The sequence below is a fragment of the Nerophis ophidion genome, linkage group LG05 (assembly GCF_033978795.1).
Source record: "Nerophis ophidion isolate RoL-2023_Sa linkage group LG05, RoL_Noph_v1.0, whole genome shotgun sequence".
Taxonomy (NCBI): domain Eukaryota; kingdom Metazoa; phylum Chordata; class Actinopteri; order Syngnathiformes; family Syngnathidae; genus Nerophis; species Nerophis ophidion.
This window is the reverse complement of record NC_084615.1, coordinates 14,858,871-14,876,955: the sequence shown is the minus strand read 5'-3', so window position 1 is coordinate 14,876,955 and position 18,085 is coordinate 14,858,871. Positions and strand designations below refer to the sequence as shown.

Sequence of the window (18,085 nt, the reverse complement as noted above, 5' to 3'; positions counted from 1 at the left end):
ATTCTTGTAAGAGACTAATGCAATGCCACACACAGATGTAAATACTCAGCTAAACAATTGGAGTAGTCTTTAAAGGCCTACTGAAATGAGATGTTCTTATTTAAACGGGGATAGCAGGTCCATTCTATGTGTCATACTTAATCATTTCGTGATATTGCCATATTTTTGCTGAAAGGATTTAGTATCAATATTAGTTATCATTTCAGCATAGCAGTGATTAAAAATCCCTCATTGACATTATCATTAGACATTTATAAAAATAAAAGAACAATAGTGTCACAGTGGCTTACACTTGCATCGCATCTCATAAGCTTGAAAACACACTGTGTCCAATATTTTCAAAAAGATACAATAAGTCGTATTTTTGGTTCGTTTAATAGTTACACAAATTTACATTATTGCAATCAGTTGATAAAACATTGTCCTTTACAATGATAAAAGCTTTTTAAAAAAAAATCTACTACTCTGCTAGCATGTCAGCAGACTGGGGTAAATCCTGCTGAAATCCTATGTATTGAATGAATACAGAATCCTTTTGAATCGGAAAAATATCGTTTTTGAATCGAGAACCGAATCGAATTGAAAAAATTGATATATTATCGAATCGTGACCCCAAGAATCGATATTGAATCGAATCGTGGGACACCCAAAGATTCACAGCCCTAATATATATATATATATATATATATATATATATATATATATATATATATATATATATATATATATTATATATATATGTAGGTGTGGGAAAAATCACAAGACTACTTCATCTCTACAGAACTGTTTCATGAAGGGTTCCCTCAATCATCAGGAGATATCCTGATGATTGAGGGAACCCCTCATGAAACAGTTCTGTAGAGATGAAGTAGTCTTGTGATTTTTCCCACACCTACATATTGCGCTCTACCACGGTATCGAGCACTATTCTCTGGATAATCCAATCAAGATATATTATATATATATATAGCTAGAATTCACTGAAAGTCAAGTGTTTCTTATATATATATATGAAATATTTGACTTGGTGAATTCTGGCTGTAAATATATATTTCTCCCCTCTTAACCACGCCCCCACTCCCACAATCGGAGGTCTCAAGCTTGGCAGGTAGGGCTTAAGCCCAAAAGAGTTGGCCCGCTCACCGGGATGGGTTGGGTCCACTAGCACAGCGAGGAGGGGAGTTAGTGGAAGGGTGCAAGCGCGTGCAGTCTACCTCGTTGATGACCATGCGTCCCGCCATGCGCAGGCGGGTGTAGGGGGGGAAATGCGAGGTGATGAGAAGGCGGAGGCTTGCCTCTGAGAAGGTGAGCTGGTGAGGATGCAGGTTGAGCAGCTCATCCACCATCACCACTCCTGAGTTTTGACCGACCACCGCGCAAGAGTCTGAGCAAGATGTCAAGGAAAAGAAGAAGGTTAAGAACGCAGGATTTTAGATTCCCACAGGAGCAACATCAATGGGTCAGCTGGAAGGATCACATACCTGACTTGAGTGGCACAATATCGGCGTCACAGTCTCCGGCATTTCCCACCGCTGTTGTCCGGCGCAGGCTGCTCAAACATGGCTGACCTCCGGGACTGCAGTGCCTCTCTACCAGGCTGCACAGGGAGCCATTGAACCTGAACACACACACACTGGTGTCGGCCTGGTGCAAGCCAATGTAAACAATGGGTGAGACTAGACTTACTTCATGATAACGATGTACAGTCCATACATGGAGATCAGCACAATTGTCTCCCACCTGCAAGATGCACACACACAGACTGAGAAATTCACTACTGGAACTTGTAAACTGGGCTTCTAGCCAAAGATCCTACCACTGGACTTTTTCATCGTAGATCACCTGCAAGTTTAAGGAAGACAACAAAGAATCAGACTCCAGGCAGAAAAGGTTCATCAAGGACTGCTAATCAAATAGATGAGAGGAGCTCCAGTATGGATGTTAACTTTTAGAAGGTGTAAATTGCCATTAGGAATGGGTACCTTACACCAATACTTAACAGTACCAATTTCCTTTACCTTTGCATGTGTTAATAAATGTTCATTTGATTACAAATAAAATCTAATTTAAAGGTCTACTGAAAGTGAGTAGTGAATTATATTTATATAGCGCTTTTTCTCTAGTGACTCAAAGCGCTTTACATAGTGAAACCCAATATCTAAGTTACATTAAAACCAGTGTGGGTGGCACTGGGAGCAGGTGGGTAAAGTGTCTTGCCCAAGGACACAACGGCAGTGACTGGGATGGCGGAAGCGGGGATCGAACCTGCAACCCTCAAGTTGCTGGCACGGCCGCTCTACCAACCGAGCTATGCCGCCCCAAAATGAGATGTTCTTATTTAAACGGGGATAGCAGGTCCATTCTACGTGTCATACTTGATCATTTCGCCATATTGCCATATTTTTGCTGAAAGGATTTAGTAGAGATCATTGACGATAAAGTTTGCAACTTTTGGTCGCTAATTAAAAAGCCTTGCCTGTACCGGAAGTAGCAGACGATGATGTCACCGGTGTGAGGGCTCCTCACATCCTCAATAATGGGAGCCTCCAACAAAAAGAGAGAAAACGACAATTTCCCCATTAATTTGAGCGAGGATGAAAGATTTGTGGATGAGGATATTGATAGCGAAGGATTAGAGAAAAAAAAAAAAAAGGCTATTGCATTGGGAGTGATTCAGATGTTTTTAGACACATTTACTAGGATAATTCTGGGAAATCCTTTATCTTTCTGTTGTGTTGCTAGTGTTTTAGTGAGTTAAATAGTACCTGATAGTCGGAGGGGTGTGTCCACGGGTGTGTTGATGCCAGTGTCTGAGGGAAGTCACGGCAGCTGCAGCTCCGCAGATCTCCGGTAAGAGGCGACTTTTTACCACAATTTTCTCACCAAAACCTGCCGGTTGACATGTGGTCGGGAACCATTTTCGCTTGACCGCTCTGATCCATAGTAAAGCTTCACATCCGGGAATTTTAAACAAGGAAACACCGTGTGTTTGTGTGACAAAAGTCTAAAGCTTCCCTCCTCCATCTTTCTACTTTGACTTCTCCATTATTAATTGAACAAATTGCAAAAGATTCAGCAACACAGATGTCCAGAATACTGTGTGATTGCGCGATGAAAAGAGACGACTCTTAGCCGCAAGTGGTGCTGCGCTAATATGTCCCCTCCAACCCGAGACGACACAAACACGCGTCATCATTCCGCGACGTTTTCAACAAGAAACTCCGCGGGAAATTTAAAATTGCAATTTAGTAAACTAAAAAGGCCGTATTGGCATGTGTTGCAATGTTAATATTTCATCATTGATATATAAACTATCAGACTGCGTGGTGGGTAGTAGTGGCTTTCAGTAGGCCTTTAATAAAACATTTAAAAAAAACTAATTTTAACTATATATATATATATATGTATAATAAATAGGGTTTCACGGTGGCAGAGGGGTTAGTGCGTCTGCCTCACAATACGAAGTTCCTTCAGTCCTGGGTTCAAATCCAGGCTCGGGATCTTTCTGTGTGGAGTTTGCATGTTCTCCCCGTGAATGTGTGGGTTCCCTCCGGGTACTCCGGCTTCCTCCCACCTCCAAAGACATGCACCTGTGGATAGGTTGATTGGCAACACTAAATTGGCCCTAGCGTGTGAATGTGAGTGCGAATGTTGTCTGTCTATCTGTGTTGGCCCTGCGATGAGGTGGCGACTTGTCCAGGGTGTACCCCGCCTTCCGCCCGATTGTAGCTGAGATAGACGCCAGCGCCCCCCGCGACCCCCAAAAGGGAATAAGCGGTAGTAAATGGATGGATGGATGGAAATTTTAACTGGAATGTTTAGTTATATGTTGTTTTCTTATTACCGTATTTTTTGGGCCATAAGGTGCAGCGGATTATAAGGTGTGCTGCCAATGAGCGGGTCTATTTAGCTGACGTGACGTCTCAAGCAACACATGTATTGGAAAATGGCAATGTTGGATTTGACATAAAATGATAGTCGTTAGTACCTACGGAACTCAGTCGCTGCCCATTAAAGGGCTACTGAAAGCCACTACTAGCGACCACACAGTCTGATAATTTATATATCAATGATGAAATATTAACATTGCAACACATGCCAATACGGCCTTTTTAGTTTACTAAATTGCAATTTTAAATTTTGCGCGAAGTATCCTGTTGAAAACGCCGGTATGATGACGCGTGTGCGCGTGACGTCAAGCATTGTAGAGGACATTTTGGTCCAGTACCATTCACAGCTATAAGTCGTTTTGCAATTTGTTCAATTAATAATGGAGACGTCAAAGAAGAAAGATGTAGGTGGGAAGCGATGTATTGCAGCCGCATTTAGCAACACGAACACAGCTGGTGTTTCCTTGTTTACATTCCCGAAAGATGACGGTGAAGCTTTACTATGGAACAGAGCGGTCAAGCGAACATGGTTCCCTACCACATGTCAACCGGCAGGTTTCGGTGAGAAAATGGTGGTAATAAGTCGGCTCTTACCGTAGGCATGAGCGGAGAGCTTGCGTCGTTCCTCCTGCACCTTTCAAAGAAGCAGCTGCGGACTCTCTTGCCTCTTCCCACCGGCCGCCCCCTACCGTCGGACGCTTCCACCGTTGTTGGAGGGAAAAAAAAAATATTTCAGCCCGACCGGCTGCCTTTGCCTCGTCGAGAAACTTGTCTTCCCTCAGAGACACTGGCGGTCACCACACCCGTGGCCACACCCTTCCGACTTTCAGGTTGTACATATACGACCATATAATCTCACTAAAACACTAATTATACAATAAACAGATAAGGGGTTATCCAGAATCATCCTTGTAAATGTGTCTAATAACATCTGAAACGCTCTCACAGCTTTCGCCTTTTTTTTTGTAGTCCTTCACTCTCACTTTCCTCATCCACGAATCTTTCATCCTTGCTCAAATTAATGGGGAATTCGTCGCTTTCTGGATCCGAATCGCTCTAGCTGCTGGTGGCTATGATTGTAAACAATGTGAGGATGTGAGGAGCTCTACAACCCGTGACGTCACGCGCACATCGTCTGCTACTTCCGGTACAGGCAAGGCTTTTTTATTAGCGACCAAAAGTTGCAAACTTTATCGTCGATGTTCTCTACTAAATCCTTTCAGCAAAAATATCGCGAAATGATCAAGTATGACACATAGAATGGACCTGCTATCCCCGTTTAAATAAAAAATCTCATTTCAGTAGGCCTTTAAAGTACCAAGTTTGGTACCAATTCCTAATTACCATGAAGGGATGAAAATATTGAAATATTCTTTCTTACTATGATGAGCACGATGATGGAAAAGATGTAGAAGACAGCATCGCGAAACAGAGGCCACCAGCTCAGAGAGATTGGCTGGAGAAGGAAGACAGAAACATCCCACTTTTAGTCCTCACACGTAACTACAGCTTTGACTTCATGAGTGCATGTGTGTGTGCGTATGTGTGTGTGTGCGTGTGTGAATGTGTGAGTGGTGTGTGTGTGTGTGAGACCTGTACTGCAAAGATGCCACAGAGACCAATGATGACCAGGATGTTAAAGACGGCTGATCCCACGATTGTTCCCACACCTACGTCCCCTTTTGTGATAAACACTCCTGAAAACAGAGTTGAGTCCAAAAAGATAAAACATTCTCTCTTCTGTTTTTTTTTTATTACTTATTTGGCCGCGAGACACAGTCTTAAACATGTAACAAAGAAGAAGTATTTTCAAGAAAGAAGTGAGGGACTGTAATCACACCACCAGCTGCTTTATCTCACACCACTTGGACTTACCTCATTAGTTCATCACTTAGCACTTTCATAAATTAGCTTTTGCCTGTAAAAGTCCTTTGCTGCTGTGTTTTGCTTTGAAAGTCTGTTTACGTAATGTTTGGAAAAAGACATGTTTGTCCTTTGGTGAATGTCTCATGTCTATGTTGGGTATATTCTTGTGACCACAAGAGGATTGCATTATGTGCTATTGTGAATTGGCTACCCATCTGTACTGGCCCATTTTTGTGAAAAAGTATGTCATCGCCTTTGCCGTTTAATGCCATCACAAACACAGATCCCCTCTGGCGGACACAATTTAGTTTTAGTCCCTGGTTGACAAGCGGCTTGCAGCTAATTGTGTGTCTCCATACAGAGTGTGGAACCGCTCCCCTAAGATAATAATCACCTCCAAAGCGGCAAATACCGTATTTCCTTGAGTTGCCGCCGGGGCGCTAATTAATTTAAAACCTTTTCTCACTCCGGCGTTTACCTAAGGAATGCGGTAAAGGCAAGCATGCGTTGATTATTTTAAAACCTCTTCTCACTCCGGCGCTTACCAAAGGCATGCGGTAAATTTAGGCCTTCGCTTATAAACTTGAGTGTGATGTAAGGATACCATCATGAAAAGCAGATTTAATAAAAAAAAACGTATTATGGTCTTAACTTTACTTATAAATGAAGTCCATGCGCAGCTCCTTCTGATCAAAAGCATCGATAACTTGTTTATAGAAGTCTTCCTTATCTTTCTTCAGTTTTGAAAGTCTTTCTGTCTCGATGGAGATTTTCCTTTATTACCTCCTGCTTCGATTGAAAGTCCAGTTTAGAAAACTGTTTAGTTTTAGATATGTAATCCTCCATGTTAAAAGTGCAAGCGTGAGGAAAAAATAAACGATCGCTGCTCACTCTTGCTTCTTGTTGTCACTTCTTCTGCAGCTGCGTAGTCGCAAGAAAGATCACTAGCGCCCTTTACCACCAGGAGGCGGGAGTCATTTAATGACTCATATTTGACACACACAGCTACGGTATATTAATAAAACATAGCTGCTTACTGTTCTTTTTAGCAAATTAAATAGCTTGGACTTTAAATCCTACTGAATAGCTCTTAATCTTCTTCCCTTTATGCGATTTCAAATTATTGAAATCCGCCTCCTCCATTTTGAAAAATGATGACAGGTGAAGTGTCACTCGTGACGTGACGAGTTTGACCCGACGGAAATTCAAGGCATGCGCTAATAAAAATAATATTTTGCGAAACGAGTTTGAGCATGCGCAAATTATTTTGCGAAACAAGGCAGGTGCATACTATACACCCGGCGGCAATTCAAGGAAATACGGTAACCTTCATTTCTTAGTATCATTATCAAACATCATTATTATTGGAAGACGAGGTTACACATGATCCAGATCAAGCTAGGTGTAGATATGCTAATACCTCAGCTAATTGCTAAACTACTTTAAAACAACAGCAAGAAATAAGTGCTTAGGAAACTTTAAAGGGGAACATTATCACCAGACCTATGTAAGCGTCAATATATACCTTGATGGTGCAGAAAAAAGACCATATATTTTTTTAACCGATTTCCGAACTCTAAATGGGTGAATTTTGGCGAATTAAACGCCTTTCTGTTTATCGCTCTGGAGGCGATGACGTCAGAATGTGACGTCGCCGAGGTAATACAGCCGCCATTTTCATTTTCAACCCATTGTAAACATTGGGTCTCAGCTCTGTTATTTTCCGTTTTTTCGACTATTTTTTGGAACCTTGGAGACATCATGCCTCGTCGGTGTGTTGTCGGAGGGTGTAACAACACTAACAGGGAGGGATTCAAGTTGCACCACTGGCCCGAAGATGCGAAAGTGTCTGCCGCCAGACCCCCGTTGAATGTACCAAAGTGGCTCCACATTTTACCGGCGATGACAGACATGGCACAGAGATGTATGGATAACCTGCAGATGCATTTGCAACGATAAATTCAACGAAATCACAAAGGTGAGTTTTGTTGATGTTGACTTATTTGCTAATCAGACATATTTGGTCGCGGCGTGACTGCCAGTTAATCGATGCTAACATGCTATGCTAATCGACGCTAACATGCTATTTACCGGCGGTGCTAAAGCAGACATGGTACAGAGATGTATGGATAACCTGCAGATGCATTTGTAACGATAAAGTCACAGTAATCACAAAGGTGAGTTTTGTTGATGTTGACTGCCAGCTAATCGATGCTAACATGCTACGCTAATCGATGCTAACATGCTATTTACCGGCGGTGCTAACGCAGACATGGTACAGAGATGTATGGATAACCTGCAGATGCATTTGCAACTATATTACGTTTCCTTCCACCCACATTTAATGCGAAAAAAACACTTACCAATCGACGGATTTAAGTTGCTCCAGTGTCACAAGATCCGAAAGTCCTGATCGTTTGGTCCGCACATTTTACCGGCGATGCTAACGCAGCTATTCGGCCATGCTATGGCTATGAATAGCGTCAATAGCTATTCGCTCAATAGCTTCAGTTTCTTCTTCAATACTTTCATACTCCAACCATCCGTTTCAAAACATGCGTAATCTGTTGAATTGCTTAAGCTGCTGAAATCCGAGTCTGAATCCGAGCTAATGTCGCTATATCTTGCTGTGGTATTCGCCATTGTTTGTTTACATTGGCAGCACTGTATGACGTCACAGGGAAATGGCCAGTGGCATCGCAAATAGCGAAAATCAAACACTTTAAAGCTTTTTTTAGGGATATTCGGAGACCGGCAAAATTTTGAAAAAAACTTCAAAAAATACAACATGCCACTGGGAACTGATTTTTATTGTTTTTAACCCTTTTGAAATTGTGATAATGTTCCCCTTTAAGAAGTGTAGATGGAAGTACGTTACAGCAGAAAGTAAGCGAGCACAAAGTCAAAAGAGGAATACATATCGGCATTGTCACAGCTAGTATTAGAGGAGGACGGATGGATACCAAGAGTAGCATCAGTATATGATCGATTGATTAAATTGTCTCTCAAAATCCTTCTTTTTGTTGTTGTTAATGTTTACAAACTTGGGGAAAATTTCCCTGAGAGGACATTAAGGGAAAAAAACTCCAAAGATTTCAGAATCAGAATGGTTTTATTGCCATTGTTTGAAAAGGGGTTCAAAAACTAGGAATTTGTCTTGGTGCAATCGTGCAACATAAATAAAACACATTTATGTTTTTTATTTTTGTTTAAATGAGTAGTAGATATTACTTGTTGCTTTTGTTGACTTATTGTGTACTACTGACTTTGTTTTGCTCTTACAATTGTATGTCAGTAAATAGAATAAGGTTGATATTTTTAAACTGTCAACGGCACTCACCAGAAATACATATTGTTGTGTATGTTATGCATTCTATTTTGTAGTTATTAATAAACCAGGTAATTATGAATCCAGGGTGTACCCCGCTTTCCGCCCGATTGTAGCTGAGATAGGCACCAGCGCCCCCCGCAACCCCAAAAAGGGAATAAGCGGTAGAAAATGGATGGATGGATAAAGAAGGGTTCGGTGAATGCGCATATGAAGCTGGTGCCTCCAACAAGGTTAAGAACCACTGCACTAAGGTTTATGTGTTATACAAATAATAATCTTTGTGATGAACACATGTTTTCATATCCTTTGACAAGGTTGTAAACTGTAAGTAGGTTGGATATAATTATTGAATATGATTCAAACCAAGATGACTAAATCAGTGTTAATATTTGAGTGGGCCCTTCTGTAGTGGAAAAGTTAGGTTCGAGGTCAAAAAGGTTAAGAATCCTTGCACTAAAAGCCAATCTGGTGAAGATGCTGATGATGAGGTGTAATTTGCTGATGGAGCATCATGGTGGTAAGCATAGAGTAAATCATACTGTATGTCACACTGACCGATCAAGGAGGTGAAGAGCTCAGGGGCAGAGCTTCCAGCTGCCATGAAGGTTGCCCCAGCAACATCCTGGCTAAGTTGCAGGTTCTACAGGGCAAACAAAAGGGTTCAATAAAAGGTGAAAAATTGTGGTGTGCAACGTATCATTTGGATTTGGATACAAGTCCCAATAAAGTTTACAACAAACCTCTGAGACTTTTTCCAATGAGGGCACAAAATAAACATCACACACTATGGCCAGGGCATGAAACATGTAGATAGCCTGCAAAGGGAGAAGAAGAAAATAAACATGACACACTAAGGCCAGGGAGGGAAACATGTAAATAGAAGAAGAATAAGAAAAGAAGAAGAAGAAAATAAACATGACACACTAAGGCCAGGGAGGGAAACATGTAAATAGAAGAAGAAGAAAAAGAAGAAGAAAATAAACATGACACACTATGGCCAGGGAGTGAAACATGTAGGAACAAAAAGAAGAAGAAGAAGAAGAAAAAGAAGAAGAAGAAAATAAACATGACACACTAAGGCCAGGGAGGGAAACATGTAAATAGAAGAAGAAGAAAAAGAAGAAGAAGAAAATAAACATGACACACTATGGCCAGGGAGTGAAACATGTAGGAACAAGAAGAAGAAAAAGAAGAAGAAAAAGAAGAAGAAGAAGAAGAAAATAAACACGACACACTATGGCCAGGCAGCGAAACATGTAGGAAGAAGAAGAAGAAGAAGAAGGAGAAGAGGAAGAAGAAGAAAATAAACATGACACACTATGGCCAGGAAGTGAAACATGTAGATAGAAGAAGAAGAAAATAAACATGACACACTATGGCCAGAGAGTGAAACATTTAGGTAGAAGAAGAAAATAAACATGACACACTATGGCCAGGAAGTGAAACATGTAGATAGAAGAAGAAGAAAATAAACATGACACACTATGGCCAGGGAGTGAAATGAAGAAGAAAAAGAAGAAGAAGAAGAAGGAGAAGAAATAATAAAATACACATTACACACTATGGCCAGGGAGTGAAACATGTGGAAAGAAGAAGAAGAAGAAGAAGAAAATAAACGTGACACACTATGGCCAGGGAGTAAAACATGTAGATAGAAGAAGAAGAAAAAGAAGAAGAAGAAGAAGAAGAAAAAATAAAATAAACATGACACACTATGACCAGGGAGTGAAACATGCAGGAGGAGGAACAAGAAGAAGAAGAATAACAAGAAGAAGAAGAAGAAGAAGAAGAAGAAGAAGAAGAATAAGAAGAAGAAAATAAACATGACACACTAGGGCCAGGGAGTGAAACATGTAGGTAGAAGAAGAAGAAGAAGAAGAAGAAGAAGAAGAAAATAGACATGACACACTAAGGCCAGGTATCGAAACATGTAAATAGAAGAAGAAGAAGAAGAAGAAGAAAATAAACATGACACACTATGGCCAGGGAGTGAAACATGTAGATAGAAGAAGAAAAGTATTTTTCCTGTGAGGCAGTAGAGCACTCACACAGAGCACATGGAGGACGACGGCTCCCTCTCTCCTCTGCTCCAGACTAAAAATGTCTTGAGGAAACTCACTGATTGCTACAGACGACAACAACAACAACAACAACAACAAATAGTGGAACGTTATTCATTATCTGTTTTCATCACGACACAGAAAATCTACTTGATTGTCTTGTTCTAAGATTAGAAACTTTCCTTCACGGCTTAGTCCATGTTTCTTTTGGACTTGTCTTTGCAGAAGTGAGCGGCTCAGTGTGTGACTAAGCTGCCTTACTTGCATCTTAATTCACTTTCCCCCCTTTTGCTTGTGACTCCTCACAATCTGTCCTGCCATTTTACACACTTCTCACAACTATTCCCTTCAAACGCTGCCTGGCCAAACTTCCCTTTCAAGGAACATTGTCTTAAATAGAGATGTGCTGCTATTACAATCGGCCCATTTTCATGAAAAATAATATCCATCACAGACTGATTTTTGGTCCCCCGGCTGACAAGCGGCCAGCAGCCAATTATGGGTTTCCATACACAGTGTGGAGCGGCTCCACAACACATAAGAATAAACACCTCCTTTATGGCGAATGAGCAGAATTGTATACTTTGAAGTATCATTTTCAGTGCAGAACAAGGCTAAACGTGTTAGACATAGACTGCAAGCCGGGAGCAAACATGCTAAACTAAGCTAACCTTTAAACTAGCTTGAAATAACCTCAAGATAATAAGTGCTCAGTAAAGTTTAAGAAGTGTAGATGTTGCAGCTAATAACAGGAAATTCTCGAGTCTCGAGAGAGGATAATACAACAACAACTTGGGATGTATATTGTAAAGATTTTATCGTAACATTACCAATATCAGTGCTACTTATCAATATTCATTGGTATTATCGGCACTATATTTAATTGATGTAAATAAAGATGTGGAAAAAAAACATGTTTTATGAGGATTTTGATTAGCACAAGAAATTGTACAGCACCAACTCTTACAGCAGTGTTTGCAGTGCAAGGTAGTCATCTTCTTGTAAACAACACACATCCATCACTCTATTTATATTAATAGTCATAGTCATCATCTTGTGAACAACACACATCCATCACTCTATTTATATTAATAGTCATCATCTTGTAAACAACACACATCCATCACTCTATTTATATTAATAGTCATCATCTTGTAAACAACACAGATCCATCACTCTATTTCTATTAATAGTCATAGTCATCATCTTGTAAACAACACAGATCCATCACTCTATTTCTATTGATAGTCATAGTCATCATCTTGTAAACAACACACATCCATCACTGTATTTATATTAATAGTCATCGTCATCATCTTGTAAACAACACAGATCCATCACTCTATTTCTATTGATAGTCATAGTCATCATCTTGTAAACACCACACATCCATCACTCTATTTATATTAATAGTCATACTAGTCATCATCTTGTAAACAACACAGATCCATCACTCCATTTTTAATCATAGTCATCATCTTGTAAACAACACAGATCCATCAATCTATTTCTATTCATAGTCATAGTCATCATCTTGTAAACAACACACATCCATCACTCTATTTATATTAATAGTCATACTAGTCATCATCTTGTAAACAACACAGATCCATCACTCTATTTCATAGTCATAGTCATCATCTTGTAAACAACAAACATCCATCACTCTATTTATATTAATAGTCATACTACTCATCATCTTGTAAACAACAAACATCCATCACTCTATTTATATTAATAGTCATACTACTCATCATCTTGTAAACAACACACATCCATCACTATTTCTGATCATAGTCATCATCTTGTAAACAACACACATCCATCACTCTATTTATATTAATAGTCATACTACTCATCATCTTGTAAACAACACACATCCATCACTATTTCTAATCATAGTCATCATCTTGTAAACAACACACATCCATCACTATTTCTAATCATAGTCATCATCTTGTAAACAACACAGATCCATCACTCTATTTATATTAATAGTCATATTAGTCATCATCTTGTAAACAACACACATCCATCACTATTTCTAATCATAGTCATCATCTTGTAAATAACAAAGATCCATCACTCTATTTATATTAATAGTCATACTACTCATCATCTTGTAAACAACACACATCCATCACTATTTCTAATCATAGTCATCATCTTGTAAACAACACACATCCATCACTATTTCTAATCATAGTCATCATCTTGTAAATAACACAGATCCATCACTCTATTTATATTAATAGTCATACTAGTCATAATCTTGTAAACAACACACATCCATCACTATTTCTAATCATAGTCATCATCTTGTAAATAACAAAGATCCATCACTCTATTTATATTAATAGTCATACTAGTCATCATCTTGTAAACAACACACATCCATCACTATTTCTAATCATAGTCATCATCTTGTAAAAAAACACAGGTCCATCACTCTATTTATATTCATAGTCATAGTCATCATCTTTTAAACAACACACATCCATCACTCTATTTCTATTAATAGTCATAATCTTGTAAACAACACAGATCAATCACTCTATTTACAAACCCCTTTTCCATATGAGTTGGGAAATTGTCTTAGATGTAAATATAAACGGAATACAATGATTTGAAAATCCTTTTCAACCCATATTCAGTTGAATATGCTACAAAGACAACATATTTAAAGTTCAAACTTATAAACATTTTTTTTTTTTGCAACTAATCATTAACTTTAGAATTTGATGCCAGCAACACGTGACAAAGAAGTTGGGAAAGGTGGCAATAAATACTGATATAGTTGAGGAATGCTCATCAAACACTTATTTGGAACATCGCACAGGTGTGCAGGCTAATTGGGAACAGGTGGGTGCCATGATTGGGTATAAAAACAGCTTCCCAAAAAATGCTCAGTCTTTCACAAGAAAGGATGGGGCGAGGTACACCCCTTTGTTAGCAACTGCGTGAGCAAATAGTCAAACAGTTTAAAAACAACGTTTCTCAAAGTGCAATTGCAAGAAATTTAGGGATTTCAACATCCACGGTCCATAATTTCATCAAAAGATTCAGAGAATCTGGAGAAATCACTCCACGGAAACCAACATTGAATGATCGTGACCTTCGATCCATAAGACGGCACTGAATCAAAAACTGACACCAATCTCTAAAGGATATCACCACAAGGGCTCAGGAACACTTCAGATAACCACTGTCACTAAATACAATTGGTCGCTACATCTGTAAGTGCAAGTTAAAGCTCTACTATGCAAAGCGAAAGCTATTTATCAACAACATCCAGAAACGCCGCCGGCTTCTCTGGGCCCGAGATCATCTAAGATGGGCTGATGCAAAGTGGAAAAGTGTTCTGTGGTCTCACGAGTCCACATTTCAAATTGTTTTTGGAAATATTCGACATCGTGTCATCCGGACCAAAGGGGAAGCGAACCATCCAGACTGTTATCGACGCAAAGTTCAAAAGCCAGCATCTGTGATGGTATGTGGGTGCATTAGTGCCCAAGGCATGGGTAACTTACACATCTGTGAAGGCACCATTAATGCTGAAAGGTACATACAGGTTTGGGAACAACTTATGCTGCCATCTAAGCGCCGTCTTTTTTATGGACGCCCCTGCTTATTTCAGCAAGACAATGCCAAGCAACATTCCGAACGTGTTACAACAGCGTGGCTTTTGAAAAAAAGAGTGCGGATACTTTCCTAGCCTGCCTGCAGTCCATACCTGTCTCCCGTCGAAAATGTGTGGCGCATTATGAAGCGTAAAATACGACAGCGTAAACCCCGGACTGTTGAACGACTGAAGCTCTACATAAAACAACAATGGGAATCAATTCTACTTTCAAAGCTTCAACAATTAGTTTCCTCAGTTCCCAAACATTTATCGAGTGTTGTTAAAAGAAAAAGTGATGTAACACAGAGGTGAACATGCCCTTTCCCAACTACTTTGGCACATGTTGCAGCCATGAAATCCTAATTATTTGCAAAATAAAAATAAAGTTTATGAGTTTGAACATGAAATATCTTGTCTTTCTTGTGCATTCAACTGAATATGGGTTGAAAAGGATTTGCATATCATTGTATTCCGTTTATATTTACATCAAACACAATTTCCCAACTCATATGGAAACGGGGTTCGTACAGTATTGGTAGTGGTTCTGACGCATCTCACCCATGGATGTTTGGCAGCATAAACCCCTGATCAGACAGTAAATTTGATAAAAACATGGAGCCAACCTGTATTCTATCTAAAGGTCTGTAAGTCCCTCAAGTACATGATTTAGATTAGACTCAACATACCTCCTCTCAGCATCCAAATGCCTCCCCACTTCAGACAAACATGTTTAAGTGATGAGACTGCTTAGGATGAAGAGGCCACTAATCAGCGGGTCATTACAGCAGGTCGCTGCATGGCGCTTTGATTTCAACTACAGATTCATCCTTCAGTTTCTTAGCAACCGCATCCCTCAAAGGCTCAGTGTGCCTTACCATGTCGGTGTGCAGAGTTTGGGGTGGTGGACACCCTGCCAGGTGTGTTGAAAGAGGATGTGTGTGTGCTCTGCATCGTCACATGTTAATCATAGGTGCTGATCATGCGTGTGGCATCATTTAATCAAACATGATTTCATCTTACCAGATTTTGAATCTGTGCTGTGGTTGTTATCTTTCTGTGTGGCGACCTCCTTTTTGGATAGGAAGATGTTATCATCTCCAGTGGGTCCATGAAAGGCTGCAAAGATTGGTTCAGGGATACAGAATATATTACTTTTTTATGGGGATCAACACTGCAGCACACATCCTTCCGTTTGATAATGTAGAAAATATTGCCACATAATATGTTGCACCTGTGACATCACCGGGATGCACCAGCCAGGCGGCTGCAAGCAGACCGACAGCAGCGACGCAGAGCCGGGGGAGGAGCAGCGTCTGCCTCGGTCTTCTCGCCGCTCTCATTCCGCCGCTCGTTCAGAACATGTCCACGCTCCTGAAATGGCTCAAAAGCAGCTTCTTGTTGTTTGATTCTGAGCCCGTCAAAGGCATCTTAGCATCCGAGCCAGCTGGAAGGCATCCGGGCTCCAAAAGAGTCTTTACATCTCCGGGGTCCGGAAGAAACATGGGGTTGCACGATCGGAGGAAGGCGAGGCGGCTGGCCGGTGCGATGGCTCACCACCAGGGGGCGCCCTTGCTGTCAGTGGGCGGCTGCACTGGTGCTGCTGCAGGGCGGGGAGGACGAGCAGACACCGTTGCTACCACTTGTCCCTTTCGGGGGTCGCTGCAGAGCAGGGAGGAGGAGACACTGTAGTAGGGGAGTGGGTAAAAATCGATATGAAAACGAATCGCGATTCTCACGTTGTGCGATTAAGAATCGATTCTCTTTTTTTCTTTAAATCGATTTTTTTTTTTTATTAATCCAACAAAATTACCGTATTTCCTAAATATTTTAAAACATCTTCTCACTCCTGCACTTACCAAAGGCATGCGGTAAAAGTAAGCGTGCACTATTTTAAAACCTCTTCTCGCTCCGGCACTTACCAAAGGCATGCAGTAAAAATGTGAGTGTGATGTAAGCTTGGGGCTTAAATCCTACTGAATAGCTCTTAATCTTCTTCCCTTTATGCAATTTCAAATGACCGGTATTGAAATCAGCCTCCGCCATTTTGAAATTAATGACAGGGGGAAGTGTCACTCGTGACGTCACGAGTTTGACCAGGCGGTAATAATAAGCATGCGCTAATTATTTTGCGAAGCGGGTTTGACCCGGCAGTAATTCAAGGCAGGCGCATACTATACGCCCTGCGGATATTCAAGGAAATACGGTATACACAGCAATACCATAACAATGAAATCCAATTCCAAAACCAAACCTGACCCAGGAACACTCAGAACTGCAATAAACAGAGCAATTGAAAGGAGACACAGAACAAACCAAAAGTAGTGAAACAAAAATGAATATAATCAACAACATCCGTTGTGGTGAAGGAGCTGAACCGGAAGGCAAAGCTCTCAATTTACCGGTCGATCTACGTTCGCATCCTCACCTATGGTCATGAGCTTTGGGTCTTGACAGAAAAGATAAGATCACGGGTACAAGCGGCCCAAATAAGTTTCCTCTGCCATGTGGCGGGTCTCTCCCTTAGAGATAGGGTGAGAAGCTCTGGGAGGAACTCAAAGTAAATCTGCTGCTCCTCCACATCGAGAGGAGCCAGATGAGGTGGTTCGGGCATCTGGTCAGGATGCCACCCGAACCCCTCCCTAGGGAGGTGTCTAGGGCACGTCCAACGGAGGCCCAGGACACGTTGGGAAGACTATGTCTCCCGGCTGGACTGGGAACGCCTCGGGATCCCCCGGGAGGAGCTGGACCAATTAGCTGGGGAGAAGGAAGTCTGGGCTTCCCTGCTTAGGCTGCTGCCCCCGCTACCCGACCTCGGATAAGCGGAACATGGATGGATGGATCAACAACAGTATCAATATTAGTTATAATTTCAGCATAGCAGTGATTAAAAATCCCTCATTGACATCAATAGACATTTATTGGGCGGCATAGCTCGGTTGGTAGAGTGGCCGTGTCAGCAACTCGAGGGTTGCAGGTTCGATTCCCGCTTCCGCCATCCGTTGTGTCCTTGGGCAAGACACTTTACCCACCTGCTCCCAGTGCCACCCACACTGGTTTAAATGTAACTACGATATTGGGTTTCACTATGTAAAGCGCTTTGAGTCACTCGAGAAAAGCGCTATATAAATATAATTCACTTCACTCATAAAAATAAAAAAAAACACAGTGGCTAAGACTTGCATCTCATAAGCTTGACAACACACTGTGTCCAATGTTTTCACAAAGATAAGTCATATTTTTGGTTCGTTTAATATTATTGCAATCAGTGGATAAAACATTGTCCTTTACAATCATCAAAGCTTTTTCTTTAAAAATC

The 18,085-nt window shown here is 40.8% G+C and overlaps 1 protein-coding gene across 3 annotated transcripts in view; it reads right to left on the bottom strand.

Annotated features, from left to right (window-relative positions):
- The window catches only part of LOC133552724 (sodium/potassium/calcium exchanger 3-like), a 28,449-nt gene extending 11,566 nt beyond the window's left edge, over positions 1-16,883 (bottom strand). The window contains exons 1-11 of one of the 3 annotated variants that reach the window (XM_061900142.1): positions 16,001-16,880; positions 15,790-15,885; positions 11,136-11,212; positions 9,828-9,902; positions 9,643-9,727; positions 5,484-5,587; positions 5,272-5,346; positions 1,817-1,842; positions 1,687-1,740; positions 1,482-1,618; positions 1,215-1,384 (exon numbers count right to left, since the gene is read on the bottom strand). In XM_061900142.1, coding sequence (XP_061756126.1) covers positions 1,215-1,384; positions 1,482-1,618; positions 1,687-1,740; positions 1,817-1,842; positions 5,272-5,346; positions 5,484-5,587; positions 9,643-9,727; positions 9,828-9,902; positions 11,136-11,212; positions 15,790-15,885; positions 16,001-16,109 — 1,008 coding nt within the window. In that variant the 5' untranslated portion in view covers positions 16,110-16,880. Of the gene's footprint in view, positions 1-1,214; positions 1,385-1,481; positions 1,619-1,686; positions 1,741-1,816; positions 1,843-5,271; positions 5,347-5,483; positions 5,588-9,642; positions 9,728-9,827; positions 9,903-11,135; positions 11,213-15,789; positions 15,886-16,000 lie in introns of all 3 variants that reach the window. The other 2 variants (XM_061900143.1, XM_061900144.1) reach the window with 2 other exon arrangements.
- Between the last annotated feature and the right edge of the window lie 1,202 nt (positions 16,884-18,085).